Source organism: Arvicanthis niloticus, chromosome 16, assembly GCF_011762505.2.
Source record: "Arvicanthis niloticus isolate mArvNil1 chromosome 16, mArvNil1.pat.X, whole genome shotgun sequence".
NCBI classification, from domain to species: domain Eukaryota; kingdom Metazoa; phylum Chordata; class Mammalia; order Rodentia; family Muridae; genus Arvicanthis; species Arvicanthis niloticus.
In genome coordinates, this window is record NC_047673.1 from 59,766,996 (window position 1) to 59,790,178 (window position 23,183).

The 23,183-nt window shown below is 43.2% G+C and overlaps 1 protein-coding gene across 1 annotated transcript; it reads right to left on the minus strand.

Moving 5' to 3' along the window:
• Positions 1 to 1,704: 1,704 nt before the first annotated feature.
• LOC117722029 (uncharacterized) lies at positions 1,705 to 22,077 on the minus strand. Its single transcript, XM_076914368.1, has 4 exons — positions 21,935 to 22,077; positions 18,934 to 19,060; positions 18,676 to 18,736; positions 1,705 to 10,847 (listed from the first exon to the last, which is right to left on the minus strand). Exons 1-4 carry the CDS (start codon positions 21,935 to 21,937, stop codon positions 9,617 to 9,619), a joined length of 1,422 nt encoding a protein of 473 aa, XP_076770483.1. The 5' UTR covers positions 21,938 to 22,077; the 3' UTR covers positions 1,705 to 9,616.
• Between the last annotated feature and the right edge of the window lie 1,106 nt (positions 22,078 to 23,183).

Consider the following 23,183-nt stretch of genomic DNA (forward strand, 5'->3'; position numbering starts at 1 on the left):
TTTTTAAGTTTTGGGGAAGCTGACAGGAAGTTACACATTGACGCAGTTCAACAGATACTTGACAAACAGCATGGAAGAGCCCAGTACAGAATATTAAGAGTAGCTGGGTCACAGCACAAGGGTGTCAAGTCATCATTGTCCTTTTAAGAGGTAGGTCCGTGTTCTAAGAGTGTGTTTGAGGCTAGTTGAGTTAAATGATCCCGTCTCAAGAAAAGGGTATGAGCCCAGTGTAGTGGTGCATGATTTAAGTCTAGCACCAGGAGGCAGAGACAGATGATCTCTGTGAGTTTAAAACCAGCCTGGTCTACAGAGTTCCAGGCTAGGCAGATCTACTTATTGTGAAATGGTGTCTCCAAACGAAAACAGATGCAGACACTTTGAGCAATCCAGCCATGTCTCACTTAAGCCCTGGTTTCAGATGCTTTAGGTATAAGAAGCAGAGTGCTAATGAGGGTCCCTTTCCATCCCTGCTCTACAGCAAGCACAACCTGGCTACCCGGCCTACAGAGGCTTTGAGCTCTGGCCTCACCTGTTTCTACTCCACCCAACCTTAGGGATTCAAATCACCTATCCCTCACAGTGAACCCATATATTACCTTACAGCACCGATTCTACAAAGGAAACTCTGAAAGGAAGAAACTCCCTTTGTTTAATGGGAAGCTCCTAAGGCTAAAATTAGAGCTGGCCTTGCCCCACCCCCAGCTCTCTTATCAACATCAATGTCTCTTACCTGAGGTCATCAGCATCTCTAATAAATATGGAGAAAAAGTTTTTTCCTGTATCTAGCAAGGTCCATATCAAGAAGAAAAACAGATGGGCTGGAGAGATGGTTAAGTGGTTAAGAGCATTTGTTTTTCTTCCAAAGCACCAGGGTTCAGTTCCCAGCACCCACACAGCTGCTCACAACTGTCTGTAACTCCAGTTTCAGAGGATCTGATACACTCACACCAATGCACATAAGGTAAAATAAAATAAAATAAAATATTAAAAAAGAAGAGAAGCAGAGAGGCCCAGTGATATTCCCTAAGTCCTTGTTATGGGTCCTGATAAGAACTTTAGTTTTAAATACAGGGCAAGAGGGATGCATGACCACATAGTCCATCAAGATTGACACCACCCACTAATGGCCCATGGTCGTGTCAGCTCTATTTTCTCTAAGTGTGTTCTTATGAACATCTCTTGTGGGGTACTCAAGAGAAGATTGCTCAGACACAGGTTTAAGCCAACAGAAGGTCAGGAGAATGAATAGAAATATGCAGCAGTGTAGGGGTGGAGACTGAGGAAACCACTAGAAAGTCCCAGACACCAGTGTTGTAAGAGATTCCAGGACCCAATGGGATGACATTAGTTGAAATGCCCAACAAAGGGAAAGGAAAACTTGTAGAGACCATATCCAGTGGTTAGTCATGGCCCCCAGTTGAGGGTTGGGGACACCCACCCTTTTCAAAAAGATTAACCCAAAATTGCTCCTGTCTAAAGGAAATGAGGGACAAAAGTGGAGCAGAGACTGAAGGAAAGGCCATCCAGAGACTGCCCCACCTAGGGTTCAATCCTATCTGCAGGCAACAAACCCAGACACTATTGCTGATGCCAAGACATGCTTGCTGACAGGAGCTTGGTATAGCTGTCCCCTGAGAGGCTCTGCCAGAACCTGACCAATACAGATGCAGATGTTCACAGCCAACCATTGGATTGAGCACAGGGACCCCAATGGAGGAGTTAGGGGAAGAACTGAAGGAGCTGATGGGATTTGCAACCCCATAGGGAGAGGAACAGTATCAACAAACCAGATCCCTCCAGAGCTCCCAGGAACTAAACCACCAACCAGAGAGTACACACGAAGAGACCCATGGCTCCAGCGGCATATGTTGCCTTATTTGGCATCAGTGGGAGGGGAGGCTCTTGGTTCTGTGGAGGCTTGATGCTCCAGTGTAGGCGGATGCTAGAGCGGTACGGTAGGGAGTGTGTGGGTGCATGGGTGGGCAGGGCGGAGGGGGAATGGAGTGGGGTGCTCATGGAGGAGAAACCTGGAAGGGGGGGACATTTGAAATGCAAATATAATGATGGTGGTGATGATGATGATGTCTTTAGCAGCTTGACAGAGACCACACTGAGTGTTTGTAATTCCAGTGTAGTTCTGAGTCATTTTTAGGGTAAAATTTTCAACACACACACACACACACACACACACACACACACACACCCTGTATTATTGACAGTTAACAAGCCGGGCAGTGGTGGCACACATCTTTAATCCCAGCACTTGGGAGGCAGAGGCAGGTGGATTTCTGAGTTTGAGGCCAGCCTGGTCTACAGAGTGAGTTCCAGGACAGCCAGGGCTACACAGAGAAACCCTGTCTCGGAAAAACCAAAAACCAAAAAACAATAAACAAAACAAAACAAAAGACAGTTAACAAAAACAATTAGCCAGGATTCAAACTACAGAAGCCAAAAACAGGATTAGTATATTTAGAGACTTTCCTGGTACTATGGACTTTAATGGACTAGGTCTTTGTTTTTGTTTTGGCAGGTGGTACTGTCTGCATGTTGAGTTTTACAGCCTGAATGGTACTTCCATCATGGAGTCAGTTGTGCTAAGCTATCAGGTCTATTAAAGTCTGTGGCCTGTTACAGCTAGAACTGTGTGAACCCACTTTCCCAGGGACAAAGTCCTCTGTTGACACAAACTTTTCCCTTTTCTAAGGAAGAGATTCTTTGGAAATTAATTTCTGGGGATGATTGTTTCACTAGTCTAATCGTGAAAGGAATTGTGTCTTCAGAATACATCCAGGCCAGGATGGTTACTATAAAAGACTAGAAGACTAGAAAACAGACAAGCGAATTTTCTCCAAGCTTCCTGTAAGTTTTTAGTAAGTTTTGTATAGATAAACCCAGGCAATATTTTATCTTCTGTCCCAGCACCTGTAATAAATCGTTAGTTCCCTCTAATGACCCTTGGTTAATTGTTTTACAACCTCTTGGAATGTGCTCTGAGTAGGAGAAAGTCTGGTTACTAAGAGCAACTAACTGATGACACTTGGGAGACTGGCAGAGTTCTCATTGCAGTTTTGACTATCAGAAAAGGATCTAATAGCAGTCCTGTTATAAAAGAGCTTAATAATCATTGATATAATTTTAGGAATTCTTATATGATCATCATTAAGACTTAAGAAGTCATCTATTTGTCTATATAGCATCACCACAGGACAGTACATCTTTGTGGATCTGCAGAGATCTGCTCCAAAGGGGTGTGCTATTGCTTAGTGATTGTTACATATGTTTAATAACAATAATAATAGGAAAAGCATATTAATAGCAGAAATCTTTCCTAAAATAAGTCCCTTACAGCCTTGCTAAATAAGGGCTCACTCGTCGCAGATTATATAATAATCCAAGGCAAGCCACTTCAGGATAATCACCTGCTAATTATTAGCTTGTCCCATTATGGCTCCTGACACAATAACTTACCGAATAGCCCAAAAGCTGTCCCTTCAAGGACTCCAGGACATAGATCCATAATACTAGAGGCTGTGCAGCCTGGCAACACAAGTTTCTCTTGACTCTCATGACCAGATGCTTGAAAAAGCAGCAGCTTGACGCTGAGGGTCAGCAGCCTCCCATCTCATCTCCATCGCTCTGAAATGATGGTCTAGTCATCCAGACTCTGGTTTCTTTGGCTTTACAATATAGACTTGATCTCCCTGGCCTATTGAGGAAGAGAACTATAAATTGTTTGCAGATGGTTCTGTTTGTTAAATTATCACCCAGAAATGGACAGCTGCATCATTCCATCCCCTTTCTGGGGGACAACCCTGAGGGACAATAATGAAGGGAAAATTTCACAGTGGGTAGAAATTTGGCTTGTGTACCTCATCCTACATTTTCATTAAGGTTAATGGCCAGCTCAGTGATCACAGACTGATGTGTGTACTGGTTATGTCATAGCACAGTGGCCCCGTGGACAGAAAGACCATGGTGGCACATGTGGTGGATGAGCTTGGTGATGTGGCCGGTCAGTCACTGAGCCTGACCTGGTTGAGGCTGCTGCTGAATACTAAGTGTTCTGGCTTCATGGGTAGGGAGTTGAAAGGAGCCTGACTGGAAAATTGGTGATCAGAGGTGATGGGCATTTCTCAATGTGCAAATAGTGTGTTTCTATATTCTTCTCTCTCTCTTCACTACTATGATAAAAAGACCTGTAAGAAGCTACTTAAGGGAGAAGGGTTCATTTTGGCTCACACTTTAATGGCTATTATCATCACATTAGGATACAATTGGTGACACTCTGTCCACAGCACGTAGCAGAGGGAGGACACAAATACAAGGTGTAGACACCTAAACTCTGCCCTAAGTACCACTGGTCATTCATCTGGGTTTTACCTCAATGTTTGCTCTCATATGAGGGCCAAGTGTTGAAACACAGGAGCCTAAGGGAACACTTTTCACTCAAATCACATTATTCCCCTTTCCTCTATAAGGTCATGGTCATCTCACAAAAGCCAAATGTATCTCCCCATCCCTGATAGGCTGGGGCAGGGATGGGTTGTGTTACTTGCACTGTTTCAGGCCCAAGTCTTCAATCCAGCTAAGCCCGCCTCTGAACTAGACTCATTGATTTTGAAGGGCTGCAGGCTAGTACTGTGCCCCTTGCCTTTCCAGCAGCCCCGGCTGGGTGAGTCACATCCACCCAAGCACACTTTGTGCCATATACTCTGGGGAGTAACTGCTCACAACTAGGTCAAACGCTATCTATTTCATTTGTATTATTTTGTTCTTTTGAGCCATTGTTTGGGCTTTAAAGTCTTCTTCAAGCTCACTTGAACATTACCGGGCTTCTTGCTTTTTCCCTAAGAACAGTATCAACACAGTCTTTCCACATTAGCTTTGTAAGTCATACCCACAGACTTGTGTGCTTTCTTAATGCCATATATATTCTGTGTCTATTATAAGATTGGCCAGCACTGATGCCAAGAAGTGCTTGCTGACAGGAGCCTAGTATAGCTGTCCCCTGAAAGGCTCTACAAGAGCCTGACCAATACAGATGTGGATGCTCACAGCCAACCATCAGACTGTGCACAGGGACCCCAATGGAAGAGTTAGGGGAAGAACTGAAAGAGCTGAAGGCGATTGTAACCCCATAGGAAGAACAACAGTATCAACCAATCAGACACCCCAGAGTTGCCAGGGACTAAACCACCAACCAAAGAGTACACATGGAGGGACCCATGGCTCCAGCTGCATATGTAGCAGAGGATGGTCTTATCTGGCATCAATGCGAGGGGAGGCCCTTGGCTCTGTAGATGCTCAATGCCCCAATGTAGGGGAATGCTATGGTGGTGGAGTGGGAGTGGGTGGGTGAGTACTCTCATAGAAGCAGGGAGCAGGGGCGATGGGATAGGGGATCTGTGGAGGAAAAACCAGAAAGGGGGATAACATTTGAAATGTAAATAAATAAAATAACTAATAAAAATATTAAAAAAAAAAAAGATTGGCCAGCACTTCTACCTCGTAAAGGTCTTGTCTATCTCTGGGGTTCAGAAAAAAAAACCACTAGAACCCCATACCTTCCCTAAGGTCCCTGATGGATCAATCTTTTAACTCTATTATCACAGCTCCATTAGATCCAGCAGACACTGGGTATCTCTGGCCTAAGTCTCTTAAGTTAAACTCTCATCCTTCCTCTACTGTCTCTCAGTTCCTAAAAGTCATTGGCACCTCAGCTGGTGATAACCAAGTGTCTTAATGACAATGTCTCCTGGAACTGGAGTTACGGTTCTAAGAGCTGGCCCAACAAGGGCAGACTTCTCTTGTATTTCCTCAAGTTGAGAAGTGGTTACATTATTGTTTCTGCACCTTCTCAGCATAGACATGGGTCTCATCTATTCCCCACAACCCAGCTTCATGAAACCATGTTGTCAACAGTCCCTTCACTGTTTAAGTCTTTACCAGTGATTAAGAGCACTTGCTGTTCTTGTCTACAACTCAGAGTTCAGTTCCCATGGCCCACGTCGTGGTTTACAACTGTCTTTAACTCCAGTTCCAGAGAATTTGATATCCACTTCTGGCCTCAGGTACCAGGCGTGCATGTAGTGCATATACATACAGGCAGGCAAAACACTCATACAATAAAATAAAAGCAATACAGGAAAGTTTGTAACAATTCAAGTACTTGAGCCCTATCATGGGCTCTTATCAGGCCATGTTTAGGTGTCCCCAACTGCATGGTGAATAGACTTGCCTTTTCTCTTTAGCTGTATCTTTTCCAGCTTAAACTTGTTGCCGTTTTCCTCACTCCCACGCTCCCCATGGCATCCATTTTTCTGGATTGAAGGAAGGACTCTTTAGCCCAGATCTAATTTGTACATTTTTCTTTGCATCCTGCCGAATGTAAGAAAAGGCAACCGGGGAAGAAAGAACTTTCATACCACACTCCATTATGGAAACCAGTCAGGGCAGGAGCTCAAGCAAGGCAGGAGCTTGGAGGCAGAAATTGATGCAGAGGCCATAGAGGGGTGCTGCTTACTGTCTTGCTCTATCATGACTTGCTCAGTCTGCTTTCTTATAGCATCCAGGGATATCAGTTCAACTGTGGAACCACCCACAATGGGCTGGGCCATCTCCCACACCAATTACTATGTAACAAAATGCCTGTAGGCTTGCTTCATATTTTAGGGCATTTTTTTTTTTCAATTCAGAGTGTCTTATTCCATGTGATTGTTGTTTGTGTCAAGCTGACATTAACCCAGCCAGCAAACTATGCAACTCATACTATATCCTACTTAAGTTTATACCACATACTACATAAATAAGCTCAGGGACTGAAAATGTTCTTTTCATTTTTTTTTTTTTTTTTTTGACACAGGTCTTGGCTTGCCTGGAACTCATTACACAGACCAGGTAGACCTGGACCTCACAGAACTTTTTCCCAAGTGTTGTGATTAAGACATGCATGACCACACCCCAGTGCAATACATTCTTTAATTCATGTTGAGGAGAAGCCTATACTCACAGGAAAACAGGACACTGAGTATCAAGTAGAAGATGACCTCCCTGATACTGCTCACAATGACACATTACACAAGAGAGCTTTGTTTTTGGTTGCATATCCTATCATCCATCTTATAAAACCCCAAAACACCATAACATGGAGCAAAACCACCCCATACCACATGGAGAAAGGTAGCTTTCATTTCTGTTGCTGTGATAAAACATCTTAAAAGAAACTCCATGGGAGAAGAGTTTATTTGGCTTATAGTTCCATATAACAGTCCATCACTGGGGGGATTCAAGGCAAGAACTTGAAGGCAGGCCTTCAAGTTTTACTACACCACACATTATTACCTCTGGCCCAAGAACCCACTTCACAGCCAATAAAGTGCAGCAAGAACTCCAGAGGATGTTGCTTGCTGGCAGGAAGACAGGCCAAAGCTGAACTAGCATTCAGGAATACATGCTTAGTGAACAGTGCTGCTCACCGTGGACTGGGGCTTCCCAGTCTATCAACAATCAAGATAATCTCCCACTGACATGCCCACAGATCAATCTGATTTAGGGAATTCCTCAGTTGAGATTGTATTCCTAGTTAACTCTTGAGTTGTAGCAAGAGTTAGCTTGTACAGCAAGTGTAGCAAGTGAATGCTATTCAGGATAATAGCTGTAACAAAATTTCTACCATGTAGACCCAACCTTCCACTTTTTTTAAAATCTAAAAGCATTTTTCTCATTAATATCTTACCAAAAATATTTATCTATTACTGGCTATTTTATATTCTTATTTGATGACTTATTTGTATTTTTCTATTTCCTTTCCTTTTCTTTCTTTCTTTTTTTTTAATGTTAGAAAACAGCCAGGCATGGTGGCACAAACCTTTGGTATTAGCACTTGGGAAGTAGAGGCAAGCACATCTGTGAATTTAAGGCCAGCTGGGCTAACAAGTGAGACTCTGCCTCTAAATAAATAAAAAGCAAACATGTTAACTTTAATAGAATATAGAATTCTGATGTAACAGCAATGACAGCAAACTCAAAAAGGCTTGGAGACTTTTGTTTTCCAATAAAACTAAACCAGCTTGAGGTTTAAGTCCTTTTTGTAACAAGCACTTCAAAATTGCTTTTCCTTAAAGGCATTTATTTCTACCTGGTAATATTTGGTCCACAGGACCCCATCTAGATGTTTGTGTATACTCAGAAGAATTGTGTCAAAACAACTACATCACGAACCATCAATTCTGTTTCTCTACAGCCCTTTCTGTACCAAGTCTTTTTACAAAAGACTCTGTAGAGAGCAGATGAATAGATTGTATGTGTGTCATGAAAGGGGATTCAGTAGGAGAGCTTATGGAGTGGGGCTGGTTAGTTCAGTGATGACTGTGTATGATGGACTGACCAGTAGCTGTTCAGTCTGTGAAACTGGATGCCTGAGCCATCTCATTCTGGCAGTAAAGACCTGGAAAGTTCTTGAAGAGTTGCTGCTATTGTGTGCATGTTGGAAGGCCAAAGGATGTATCTGGAGGACTGTGGCAGCAGCACACTCAAAGCAATAGACACACTGAGCAGTTAAGAAGAAAACACTTCTAAGCAGGAGAGTTTTCTCCTAAGGTATCTTTATATCCTAGCCAAAAAGCAAAAGGTGTCACCATATTATGCCTGTTCTTGATTGTGGCCTTGATCAATGCTATGATGGGAAGTCATCTTGCCCCATGAGGGACCGAGACACTAAATGGTCCCTATACTTATCAGGAATGTAAATGAGCTCTCACCTGTGTGGAAACTGCCGCAGGCCTCTTATAAACATTTCCATGCATAAATGTCCTACCCAATTCAGTGCTGTATAGGTACCAACAAAAGAGTGAGAGACAAAGACAGCCAATTAACACTGATGCAGAGCCAGTCCAACGATAGCCAGGTGCAATCATACGTCTACCTAACTTATAAATCCACTGAGGCTAGATTTTTTTTAAAAAGTTGGTTATTAACAGCTAAACTGTTTAAGTAATGAAGGCATTCTATATGGGGAGGGCACTCCTAGTGGGTGCTAAATAAAATCCCAGTGCCGGGAATGAGATACCTGCTTTAATTTGTTGGCCAAGGAGACCCCCCAAGGTACCACAAACCATAACGATTACTGTTACTGCTCCTGGTTTCACACCAAAACTAGATGGTAAGACCTTGGTGCCTAAGAGCCCACAGCCACCGGTGAAGCTGCTAAGTGACGGTTGTGGTACAGGATCTCAATGCTTAGTCATAGCTGGCCGTTTATACCACCCCACCAAGGTTCAAAAACATTACAAAATGAAACAGCAAGATGGACTGCTAACAACTTCCTTTGAATTGAAACAGGGAGGCTGGAGACTTGGGAAGTAAACAACTAACAAATTGCAGAAAACTAAGCTTTAAAAGATTTACAAGGCCTTTCTCAGAGGTTACAAAAGCAGTAAATAATTGCTGAGAGAAGAGACTTTCCCGTCAGATAAGCTGCCTGCAAGCTTTGCGGAGATCTCCAGAGTGGTAGTTCCTGTGAGTGATTACTCAGGCTAGAGTAGCATTTTGAAGATGCAGCTTTCTCTAAGTTGTCCATGGTCTTAGAAGTTGGTTTACTAGCTGGCCTTTGGTGGAATCATTTTCCGGGGCATGTAGACATTTGCATGTGAGTTCTTTCATGTCTTTGAAGATGACTGTTGCGACTGAAAGCTTTGCCACACTGTTTACACCCGTAGGGTTTTTCTCCAGTGTGGGTGGTTTCATGCCTCTGAAGATGACCGTGACATATGAAAGCTTTACCACATTCTTTACATACAAAGGGTCTGTCTCCAGTATGGATTTTTTCATGTAACTGAAGGTTACTGTAACATCCAAAAGCTTTGCCACATTCTGTACAAACAAAAGGTCTGTCTCCTGTATGAATTTTTTCATGTAACTCAAGATTACTGTAACATTCAAAAGATCTGCCACACTGTTTACATATAAAGGGTCTGTCTTCAGTATGGGTTTGTTCATGTCTCTGACGATGGCTGTTAAGCCTAAAAGCTCTACCACACTGTTTACATACATAAGGTTTTTCCCCTGTATGAATTTTTTCATGTACTTGAAGATCACTATGCCGTCTAAAGGCTTTACCACAGTGTTTGCACTCATGACGTTTTTCTCCAGTATGAATTTTTTCATGTACCTGCAAGGCACCAGGAAATATAAATGCTTTCCCACATTGTTTACATTCATAGGGTTTTTCACCAGTGTGAATTCTTTCATGTAAGTGAAGGTAACTGTGGTATCGAAAGGCTTTCCCACACTGTTTGCATTTATATGGCTTTTTCTCAGTATGGATTCTTTCATGTCTTCGAAGTGAACTATAAGAACTCAAAGACTTCCCACACTGGTTACACTCATAACATTTTCCCACAGCAAGAGGTCCTCCATGTGCGCACAGTGAACTAATATCCAGGGAGGTCTTTCTATATTCCTTGTAGTGACAGGGATTGTCTCCACTATGAGTTTCCTGATGTGTTTCCAATGTACCTGGAAAACCAAAGTATTTTAAGCACACTTCACATTCACATGGCCCATTCACAACGTGAGTTCTCATGTACCGCTGGAAAGTTCTCAGAGAATCCTCAGAGTTATACTGCTTGGTCGCATATCTCTCCTGCTCATGTGCATCACACTGAGAGTGAGGTGTGGTATGCCTAGAGGACAAATGACTTGGGGAAGCCTTTCCCCTCACACTGTGATCCCATGGGGCTACCCCAGTGGGACTTCTCATGTTCATACTGAGATTTGGTTTCCAAGTCAAGTTTTCTCCATCTTGCTCACCACCTTCATTCTCACAGAAGGTCTGAAATATGTAACTTCTGTAAAGGAAACATAAATTACAACAAAAAAGGACGAGCAATTTAGTAATAGTTGTTTTACTACTGACTTTTTATTAGGTCTAGGTTACACAGAGTTCCAAAACTCAGACCAGGTTTATGCCTTTTGCCAGATGTGAGTGGTCATTAGCTAAATAGACTGATGTCCTTCCTACATGCTGACTCTCATAAAGTTTGGATCAAAAAAGTGATATTCATTGGTTCAAGTCCCTAGAATAGTCCCAAGTGAAATGCTTGGGTACACTCATCAGCATGCTTGCATTTTAGTACCTATTACCGTTGTTTTGGTAAGAGATATTCTAATGAAAAAATTCACACTGTGCCTATTTGTTTGGTTTGGTTCTTTGTAAAATCTCACAGCACATCATTCCTATAAAAACTTCCTGTCATGGTCCCCACTGAAGAGCAACAGAATTCTTCAAACCCTGTGAGCATGTGTATGGAATGGAGGAAGCCCTGAGTGAGTAAAGTCCTGAGATGGGTATTTTGACATGGCATGACCTGTTGAGGACTCTAAGACTACCTGGCCCATGGTAAACTGGCAACCATTACTCATGACACACACTTAAGAGGGATGGCAAAGCTTTCTTTGGGAGTCTGAGGCTGAGTGTGTATGAACAGAACTAATCAATGTGTATAAAGACTAGCAGCTACAGCTTCCTCCCCCCACATACTTACAGCCTGAGACGGTCCGCCTCCAGAGCTCTCCTATGCAGACTAGCTAACCCCTCCCTGTGCTATAGCTAACACACACCGAGGTCCTCGGCTACAGCGGCAGTGTTGGTAGTGCCGCTAGAGAACACTGCCTGATCACAGCTTCAATGTTCCTTCTTCACTCCCTCACCACCCTTAGCCAGGATTCCTGATCCCAAGCTACAAGGCGCTGGCAGCCATGAACCACAAAGTAATAAAAGACAAGAGCAAGCTGAGGTAGAGCTGGTGCCAAACACACCAAGCTCATGTGGGACATGATCAGGAGAGGTGGGGCTTTGTGTGCTATGAGCATCTCTTCATGAACCTGCTCAAGGTTTCCACGGATAACAAAGTACTCAGATTCATTATGAAGAGGATGGGTAGACCATCCACATTATGCAAGACAAAGCCAGAAAATCTGGGCAACATACTAGCAGCCAGGAGGAAAGCTGGAGCAAAAACAGCCTGTCCTCTCTCAATAAACGTTTATATGTTAAATAAGAGCCTTTAAGTCCTTCCAGGCTGTACCTTCCACTGGGGCAGATCATCAGCTTGTCTGGCCCCTGAAGACCTCACAGTTTACAGGCTTCCTAGGAGATCTGCTGCACCCTAGGCAACAGGAAAGGATCCTTCCAAATAACCCCACAAGGAGCCCAGTGTACTCGGTACCTATACCCTCTGCTCAAACTCTACCTCTCTTCCAGCCTGTGCCTTCTGCTAGGGCAGATCGTCAGCTTGTCTGCCCCTCTGAAGACCCCACAGACAGAAGGCCTCCCAGGAGATCTGCTGCACCCAGGGCAATAGATCAGTGCCCTTCTGAAGACTCCACAGACAGAAGACCTCACAGGAGATCTGTTACATCCATGGCCACAGGTATCCCAGGAAACCTGCAGCAATCCAGAGACCTAGGAGGCAGGCTCTAGACAGAGACACCCTGGCCAGTTAACACTACAGATAACCAGATGTTGAGAGGTAAGCACAAGACCACAAGCAACAGAAGCCACTATAGTTTAGCAGCATCAGAACCTAGTTCTCCCACCACAGTAAGCCCTGGATACACCAACATACTTGAAACCAGGATGCTGACCTAAAATCCTTTTTCATGAAGATAATAGAGTCTTTTAAGAAGGATATAAATGACTCACTGAAGGAAACACAGAAAAACAAAGCAAACAAGTAGAAGTCCTTAAAAAGAAATCCCTTAAAGAAATACAGGAAAACATAATTAAACAGATGAAGGAATTGAACAAAGTGATCCAAGACCTAAAAATGGAAGTAGAAACAATAAAGAAATCACAAATAGAAGCAAACCTGGAGATGGAAAACCTAGCAAAGAGGTCAGGAACTACGATGCAAGAATCAACAACAGAATACAAGAGACAGAAGAATCTCAAGCACAGAAGATACCTTAGAAGATATTAACACAACGTTCAAAGAAAATGCAATACATAAAAAACTCATAACCCAAAACATCCAGGAAATCCAGGTCACAATGAAAAGACCAAAACCTAAGGATAATAAAACTAGAAGAGCTCGAAGATTCCCAGCTCAAAGGACCTGAAAACATCTTCAACAAAATCATAGAAGAAAACGTCCCCAATCTCAAGAAAGAGATAGCCATAAAGGTACAAAAAGCCCATTGAACACCAAATGGATTAGACCAGAAAAGAAAATCCTCCTGTCATATAATAATCAAAACACTAAATGCACAGAACAAAGAAAGAATATTAAAAGCTGTAAGGGAAAAAGGCCAAGTAACATATAAAGGCAGACCTATCAGAATTAAACCAGATTTCTCAACAGAGACCTTAAAAGCCAGAAGAGCCTGCATAGAGGTCATGCAGACCCTAAGGGAACACAAATGCCAGCCCGGGTTGCTATACACTGCAAAACTCTCAATCATTATAGATGGAGAAACCAAATATTCTATGACAAAACCAAATTTAACCATATCTATCTACCAATCCAGCCCTACAGAGGATTCTAGGAGGAAAACTCCAACACAAGGAAAGTCCCTACACCAAAGAAAAAACAAGAAAGTAATCATCTAACAACAAAACAAAAAGGAGAGACTCACACACACATAATGCCACCTACAACAATAAACATAACAACAACTAACAATCATCTGCCTTTAATATCTCTCAATATCAAAGGACTCAATTCCACAATAAAAAGACATAAGCTAACAGACTGGATATGCTAGCAGGATTTGGCTGCACACAAGAAACACACCTCAGTGACAAAGACAGACACTACCTCAGAGTAAAAGGCTGAAAAAAAAAATCTTCCAAGCAAATGGTCCCAAGAAACAAGCAGGAGTAGCCATCCTAATAACCAATAAAATAGACTTTCAACTGAAAGTTATCAAGCAAGATGGCGAAGGACACTTCATATTCATCAAAGGAAAAATCCACTAAGACAAAGTCTCAATTCTGAACATCTATGCCCCATATGCAGGGGCACCCACATTCATTTTTGTTTGTTTTTTGTTTTTTTGTTTTTTTGAGACAGGGTTTCTATGTGTAGCCCTGGCTGTGGTGGAACTCACTCTGTAGACCAGGCTGGCCTCGAACTCAGAAATCCGCCTGCCTCTGCCTCCCAAGTGCTGGAATTAAAGGCGTGCGCCACCACTGCCTGGCACCCACATTCATAAAAGAAACTTTAGTAAAGCTCAAAACACACATTGAACCCCACACAATAACAGTGGGAAACTTCAACACCCCTCTCACCAATGGACAGATCATTGAAACAGAAACTAAACAAAGACACAGTAAAACTAAGAGAGGTTATAAACCAAATGGATTTAACAGATATATACAGAACAGTTCACCCTAAAACAAAAGAATATATGTTGTTCTCAGCACCCCAAGGAACCTTCTCCAAAACTGACCATATATTCAGTCACAAAATAAGCCTCAACAGATACAAGAAGACTGAAATAATCCCATGTACCTTATCAGATCACCATGGACTAAGGCTAGACTTCAATAACAACAAAAACAACAGAAAACCTACATACCCATGGAAACTGAACAACACTCTACTCAATGGTAACTTGGTCAGGAAAGAAATAAAGAAAGAAATTAAAGACTTTCTGGAATTCAATGAAAATGTTGACACATCATACCCAAACTATGGGACACAATGAAGACTGTGCTAAAAGGACAATTCATAGCTCTAAGTGCCCTGGTAAAGAAACTGGAGAGATCCTACACTAGCAACTTAACAACACACCTGAGAGCTCTAGAACAAAAAGAAGCAAACATACCTAAGAGAAGTAGAGGCAGGAAATAGTCAAACTCAGGGCCTAAATCAACCAAATTGAAACAAAGAGAACAATACAAAGAATCAACAAGACCAAAAGCCGGTTCTTTGAGAAAAATCAACAAGACAGATAAAACCCTAGACAAACATCTAAAGGGCCCAGAGGCAGCATCTAATTGACACAATCAGAACTGAAAAGGGAGACATAACAACAGAAACTGAGGAAATTCAAAAAATCATCAGATCCTACTACAAAAGCTTATACTCAACAAAACTAGAAAATTTAGATGAAATGAAGGATTTTTTAGACAGATAACATATACCAAAATTAAATCAAAAGCACGTAAACTATCTAAACAGGTCCATATCCTCTAAGGAAATAGAAGATTTCATTATAAACCTTCCAAACAAAAAAAAAAAGCCTAGGGCCAGATGGCTTTAGTGTGTGGAATTCTACCATACCTTCAAAAAAGAGCTAATACCAACACTCCTCAACTATTCCATGAAATAGAGACAGAAGGAGCACTACCTAATTCATTCTATGAAGCCACAATTTCTCTGATACCTAAACTACACAGAGACCCAACATAGAAAGAGAACTTCATACCAATTTCACTTATGAATATCTATGCAAACATAAAAATTTCACAAACTGAATCCAAGAACATATCAAAACCATCATTTACCATGATCAAGTACACTTCACCCCAAAGATGCAAGGTTGGTTCAATATATGAAAATCCATTAATGTAATCCACTATATAAACAAACTCAAAAGAAAAAAAAAATCATAACCATCTCATTAGATGCTGAAAAAGCATTTGACAAAATATAATACACCTTCATGTTAAAAGTATTGGAAAGATCAGGAATTCAAGTCCCATACCTAAACATAATAAAATCAATAAACAGCAAACCGACAGCCAATATCAAATTAAATGGAGAGAGAAACTTGAAGCAATCCTACTAAAATCAGGGACTAGACAAGGCTGCCCACTCTCCCCATATCTATTCAATATAGTACTCGAAGTTCTAGCTAGAGCAATAAGACAACAAAAGGAGATCAAGGGGATACAAATTGGCAAAGAAAAAAATAAAGGTATCACTATTTGCAGACCATATGATAGTATACATAAGTGACCCCAAAAATTCTACCAGAGAACTTCTACAGCTGATAAACAACTTCAGCAAAATGGCTGGATATAAAATTAACTCAAACAAATCAGTAGCCTTCCTCTATACAAATGATAAACAGGCTGAAAAAGAAAACACCCTTCACAAAAGTCACAAATAATATAAAATACCTTGGGGTAACTCTAACCAAACAAGTGAAAGATCTATATGACAAGCACTTCAAGTCTCTCAAGAAAGAAACTGAAGAAGACCTCAGAAAATGGAGAGATCTCCCATGCTCATGGATTAGTATGAATAACAGCGGGAAAATGGCCATCCTACCAAAAGCCATCTACAGATTTAATGCGATCCCCATCAAATTACAACACAATTCTTCAAAGACCTGGAAAGAGCAATTCTCAATTTCATCTGGAAAAACAAACAAAAAAACCATGATAGCAAAAACAATTTTAGAAAAAGATTTGTTTATTTATTTTATTTATATAAGTACACTGCCGCTGTCTTCAGACACACCAGAAGAGGGCATCAGATCCCACTGAGCCACATTGTGCTTGCTGGGAATTGAACTCAGGACCTCTGGAAAAGCAGGTAGTGCTCTTAACTACTAAGCCATCTCTCCAGCCCGTAAAAACAATTTTTAACAATAAAAAAAACGGCTGGGGAATCACCATTCCTTACCTCAAGCAATAGTGATAAAAACAGCATGGTATTGATACAGAGACAGACATGCTGATCAATGAAATAGAATTGAAGACCCAGAAATAAAACCACACACTTATGGACACTTGATCTTTTACAAAGAAGCCAAAAATACACAATGGAAAAAAGAAACATCTTCAATAAATGGTGCTGGTCTAACTGGTAATCAGTATGTAAAAAAAATGAAAATAGACCCAGATCTTGTCACCTTGCACAAAGCTCAAGTCCAAGTGGATCAAGGACCTCAAACCAGATACACAGAATCTAATAAAAGAGAAAGTGGAAAAGAGCCTTGAACTCATTGACTCGGGGAAATCTGCTAAACAGAACTCCAATGGCTCACACTCTAAGATCAAGAATTGATAAACGAGACCTCATGAAACTGAAAAGCTTCTGTAAGGCAAAAATACAACATCAATAGGACAACATGGCAACCTACAAATTGGGAAAAAAAATCTTCATTAAGCCCACATCTGATAAAGGGCTGATATCCAAAACATAAAGAACTGAAGAAGCTAACCTCCAAAAGACCAAACAACCTAATCAATTAAGAACAAGGACTGGGCTGGAGAGATGCTCAGCAGTTAAGAGCACTGACTGCTCTTCCAGAGGTCCTGAGTTCAATTCCCAGCAACCACATGGTGGTTCATGGTCATCTGTAATGGGATCTGATGCCTTGTTCTGGTGTGTCTGAAGACAGCTACAGCAGTGCACTCATGTAAATAAAATAAATCTAAAAAAAAAAAAAAAAAAAGAATGAGGACATCCTGAGTTTTGCAGGCAAATGGATGGGACTGGAAAATACCATCCTGAGTGAGGTAACCCAGACACAAAAGGACAACACGCATGGTGTATACTCAGTGATAAGTGGACATTAGTCAGAAAAGTGCAGAATACCTAGGATACAACCCACAGAACTCAAGAAGGTTAACAAGCAGAAAGGCCCAAGTGAGGATGCCTCAATCTCACTTGAGAGAAAGTAGAAAGCAATCATGGGAGGCAGAGGGAGGGAGAAACCTGGGTGGGAGAGGGGACAGGGAGGGGAATGGGGGAACATGATCAGGTATGGGGGTGGAACAGAAGAGAAGCCCTGAAGGTCAGCACAATAAATGAAAATATGCGATCTCTGTGGGTGAGAGGTGGGGGGGACCCTCTAAAATATACCAGAGACCTGAGAGGTGAAAGACTCTCGGGACTCAAAGGGAGGGACCTTAGATGAAATGCCCTACAGTGGGGAGAGGGGACTTGTAGATTCTACCTCCAGTAGAAAGACAGGGCATCAAGTAGAGGGAGGGGGCTGCCATCCCACAGTCAAAAACTCTGAATTGTTCCTGTCTAAAAGAAATGCAGGGACAAAAATGGAAAAGAGACTGAGGGAAACAAGGTCCAGTGACTAATCTAACTTGGGATCCATCTTAAGAGGAAGCTCCAAGGCCTGACACTATTGCTGATGTTATGGTGTGCTTACACACAGGAGCCTAGCATGGCTGTCCTATGAGAGGCCCAACCAGCAGCTGACTGAGACAGATACAGATACTTACACTCAACCAATGGACTGAAGTTGGGGACCCCTGTGGTTGAATTAGGGAAAGGCTGGAAAAAAGTTGAAGAGAAGGGTGACCCCATAGGAAAACCAGCAGTCTCAACTAATCAGGACTCCTGAGGTCTCTCAGACACGGAACCACCAACCAACCAGGTAACATACATGAGTCCCCTACCCCACCCCCTGACACATATACAGCAGAGGACTGCCTAGTCTGGCCTCACTGGGAGAAGACATGCCTAACCCTCGAGACTTGAGGCCCCAGGGAGTGAGGAGGCCTGGTGGAGTAGGGTGGGGGTGAGGTGGGGACATCTTCTTGAAGATGGGGCTGAGGGGGTTGGAGGGTGAGAAATGGGATGAGGAACTGTGGGAGAGTGGTCGTGGGGCGGGTAATGACTAGGCTGTAAAAAAATAAAAAGTAATTTAAAAAAATTCTTCAAAAGCCTGTTGATTCTACCTCTGCATGTACATTACCTCAGGTTTCTCCCAGGATTTATATAATGATCTTCCAAGTTCTGGTCTTCCCATTTGTGTCCTAAAAAGAATCCCAAAAAAATTTAAGATAAATTAGAAATTCCTAAAAAAGTAGTTTCTTGAGTTGGTTTACATTAAAACCTGGTCTGATTTACATAACATAATCTGCCTTTCAATAGCTCCAATCCAGGAAGAGCATCCATATCAAGAGACACTTGCTCCCTGATTTACAGAGTGAAGGTAGGATGATATCCTTACCTATCGCAGCGAGGCTCCTGCAGGTCTCCAGCATCACATCTCTGTACAGACTCTTCTGGGAAGGATCCAGCAAAGCCCACTCGTCCTGGGTGAAGTGCACAGCCACGTCCTCAAAGCTCACTGAGACCTAAACATTGCATATACTTGACTGACCACTCTGTGGGATGCACACGTCCCCCACCACACGGACGTGGTCATGCGAGCACCGAGGGGCGCGGAAGGAGCCGCACTGCAGCAGCACTCTCTCAGAGCTGGGCTCAGGACACAGGAGGTGCTGCTGCTCTGCCCCAGTCCTCTGACTACAGTGATTTCTACTTCCTGTTTCACAGTCCTCCCCCTGGGGTCCGGAACAGTGTCAACAGAGCTGACATCTCTCTGACCTCCTTGAGTACAACACAGACACACATAAATAAATAATAAAATAAGCACAAGCTTTACAATGGAACAATAAGCAAATATACGTGTGTGTAATATATATATGAAGATGAAAACTATTGGTATAGAAATAGGTTCACTTCCTTGATAATGATGAAACAGTGAAAAGTCAAGCACTTGACTTCTCACGCTGACACATCAACAGAAATCAACCATAGAGGTAATGAACCTGGCAAATGGAAGAAGTTATGGATGAAAGGCGTCTAGGCTGGGCATGGTGGCACACCACACCTTTAATCCTTGCACTAGGAAGGCAGAAGCAGGCAGATCTCTGCAAATCTGAGGCCAGCCTGGTCTGCATGACTGATTCTAGGCTAGCCAGAACTACACTGTGATTCTGTCCCAAACAATTGATTCTACCCAAACACACCACTATTTCCCAGAATCAGAACTATAAGCTACTATATACATCAGACGTGGTGGGACACACTTTTAACTTCAGATATCAGGTGACTGAGGGAAATCTCTAGTTCAAGTTTACCTTGCATCTTGAAAATAAATAAAAACAATTGACTTGATTCCACAAAGGGAATGGTTTATTCTTTCTTCCTTCCCTTCTTTCCTCCTCATCCTTGCCATCTTCTCTTTATTTCGGTCATCTGAGACAGGCATCTCTGTATCACCCTGGTTGTTGTAGAACTAACTCTGTAGACCAGCCTGTCCTTGAACTCAGGGATTTGCCTGCCTCTGTCTCTACAGCGCTGGGATTAATGGCATTCACCTGACTTGAGGGATGGTTCTTAACATCATCCCTTATGGCAAAATGATGTATCTTGGACTCCAAAATACTTTGAAATGGTGATTTTGCTTAAAGAAGTTGAAGATACATCACACCAAAACAGGGTCTAGGACAGTTTATACTAGCACTGTGCATAACAAGGGACCAACCAAGATGAGGACGTGCACACCAATGTCAAGGAACAGAGTATACAAACTCAATCACACTTCTATACACACATGATAAAATACTTGAAAATGTAGTTGGAAAAGCATCCATTTAAGTTCTCACCCAAGAAGGAAATGTATGAATCTAAATCCAACAGTAAATAATAAAGTTGTAGTTTTAAAACTGCAAGGCTTGTGTTTTTTTTTTTTAAATCAGATTTTAAAAAACATTCCTTTCTGTGTGCATGTGTGTCTATGCATTGCCATGATGCATGTATGAGGTGAAGGGACAAAGTTCAAAGTGATCCTGTGACTCTGGATTCTCTTCTTCTACCAAGTGGCTTCTAAGGATTAACCCAGGTCTTCGGGCTTGGAAGCAGAAGCTGCCACTCACTAAGGGATTCTGAAGAACCAAGAATCTAAGTATTTTGTTTTTCCTTTCTTTCTTTTGAGATAGGTTCTCACTATGTAATCCTAACTTGCCTGAACTCACTACATAGACCTGGCTGACCTAGAACTTACAGAGATCCACCTGCTTCTGTCTCCAGAATGCTGGGATGAAAGGCCACCCCAGCCAGCTCAGTAAGAATGTAAGTTTAAGTAAAAGGAAAACCATTCTCTTCTTCATGTTCACTTGATGGCAAGAGCCTTTAAACACTCAGGATCACACCTCCTAAGGAACCCCAGTGGCCAACCTCGTCAGACTGAAAATTGCTACAGAAATTCATGGGATTGCAAGGAAGTTAGAATACGGGAATGGCCCTGGGAAAGAGCAAAGCAGAGGAGATTCATGGTTCACAACTTCAAAACTAACTTAAAAGCAATTATCATCAAGGTAGGATAAGGCTGCAGATAGGCATAAGGAGTAATACAGCACCTACCCAGCATGCTCTGCAAAGCTGTTGCATTAAACTCCGAGATTGGGGGAGGTGGGGAAGAGGAGGTAATTTTTTTTTTTTTTTTAGAAAAAGAAAAACTATACTAGGCTCTGGGATATGGCCCAATTTAAGGTAAGACAACCTGAGTTGGATCCGTTAACCGCGGAAGGAGAGCACTCATTCCATAAAGTTATCCTGTGACCTCACACCTGCCTCACTGTACACACACACCACCACCACCACCACAACCATCACCACCATCATCACCATCATCATCATCAATAAACAAAGCTTATTTCTGCAGGAGAGGGCGAAAGTGGGCTGCAGCGCACCGCAGGGGTCCTCCACTCCGTACACCCATGAGTCCCGCTCCACGTTTCTCCTCCCTTGTCCTGGGGCGGCCCAGGGGGCCCCCTCTCCTCCGACAGCTGCCGGCTTACTCTGAAGCCTGCACGCAGGGTTACAACTGGGTGCGGCGTTAGCTGCAAGCTGTCACAGCCCGCATGTGCGCGGCCGACCGGCTCAGACACGGAGCGACCCCGCCCACGCCGGTGTTCTGGGCTCCCCAGCGTGCTGCCCTCGTCTCCCGGGTCAGCGTGGGCCCCTCTGGCCAGCCGCAAGCCCCCTGGTTACCTGCCGGGGGTTCGCGGCTTCGCCTTTTAAACTCTAATCTTCGCAGGAAGCCGAACTTTCCAAGACGCCCACCCCACCCCTCCCCCAGTCCCAGGAAGGACCACCCACTCCGACTCCCGCGGCTCAGCAGGCCGCTCTTCCCTGTCTGGGGACAGCGACCCCACGCTCACCATGGCGCGGCTCCGAGCTCGCCCAGGGTCCCCTCAGCTCGGGACCGTTGTGGCCACAGCGCAGGGGGTCGTACCCACTACTCCCCCTCCGCTTCCCAGAGGAATGCACCGCGGGATTGCCGGAAGGAGCCCGCCTCCCACCGCTCCCTGGCGCTCCTGATTGGACGGCTTGTCTGGAGACCCTGATTGGCTAGGGCTGGACCGCGCAGGAGAAATTTGCATAAAAGCCAGAGTCCTGCGGGGTACTTTAGTCTTTGGTGATCTCGAAGAGTAGATCCTATTCGTCTTGGGTCATTGCTGTCCACAGTGCATTTATCAACTCAATGTCCAGTGTAGTGGTTTCTTGTCTCAGACCTAGAATTGGTATTGGACCTTGGGTCTGACGTACTCCGTGGACCTGGATTTTTACTCAGGCAACCCAAAGATTTTATAGTGGACTGCCAAGTGCGGCTTGGTAGTGCAAGTCCCCTTAATCCCAGCACTCATTCTGGTGGCAGAGAAAGTCAGATCTCTGTGAGAGCTCTGATCTGGTCAGCATTTCTTTGTGTAGCCCTGGCTATCCTGGAACTCACTCTGTAGACCAGGCTGGCCTCGAACTCAGAAATCCATCTGTCTCTGCCTCCCAAGTGCTGGGATTAAAGGCGTGCACCACCACTGCCCGGCCTGATTTTACAACTCTTAACTTGTAATTCAGCCCAGTATCTGGTCGTCCGTGCTCATCTTCACAGCTGAGAGTAAGATAATAACAAATTCCAAGCGACTGGAATAAAAACGAAGGAGTTTTAAATATTTAATTCTTCAGAGAGATACGGAATCTTAGAGAAATGGCAAACAAACAAACAAAAACGGCTGTGAATTTTGGCACGAGAGAATTTTTTTTAAGTACCCCCCCCCCCCGCCAGGAGGAGGAGGGGAAGAAATTTCTATTCTCTGTCTCTCATAGGCCAGTTCTGCCATCTTCTCAAATTTTCCATCTCACTGGCTTAGGACACAAAGCCTTATCTAAGGAATAACTCGGGATTTGAAGCTTCGTCTTTTTCATGGTTTAAACTGCATAGTAGACCACCGGTAACTCTCCAACTCTCAGATGTGGGCAGGTACCAGCCACCGCTGGGAAGAGACTTGTCCAACACCTACTGCTTATCTGTACTGGTGAACTCTAGATGCATTTCATACAAAAACAGACTTCCACAGTGTAATCCAGGGGTTCTTGACCTGTGTGTCTCCAACCCTATAGACCATCAGAAAA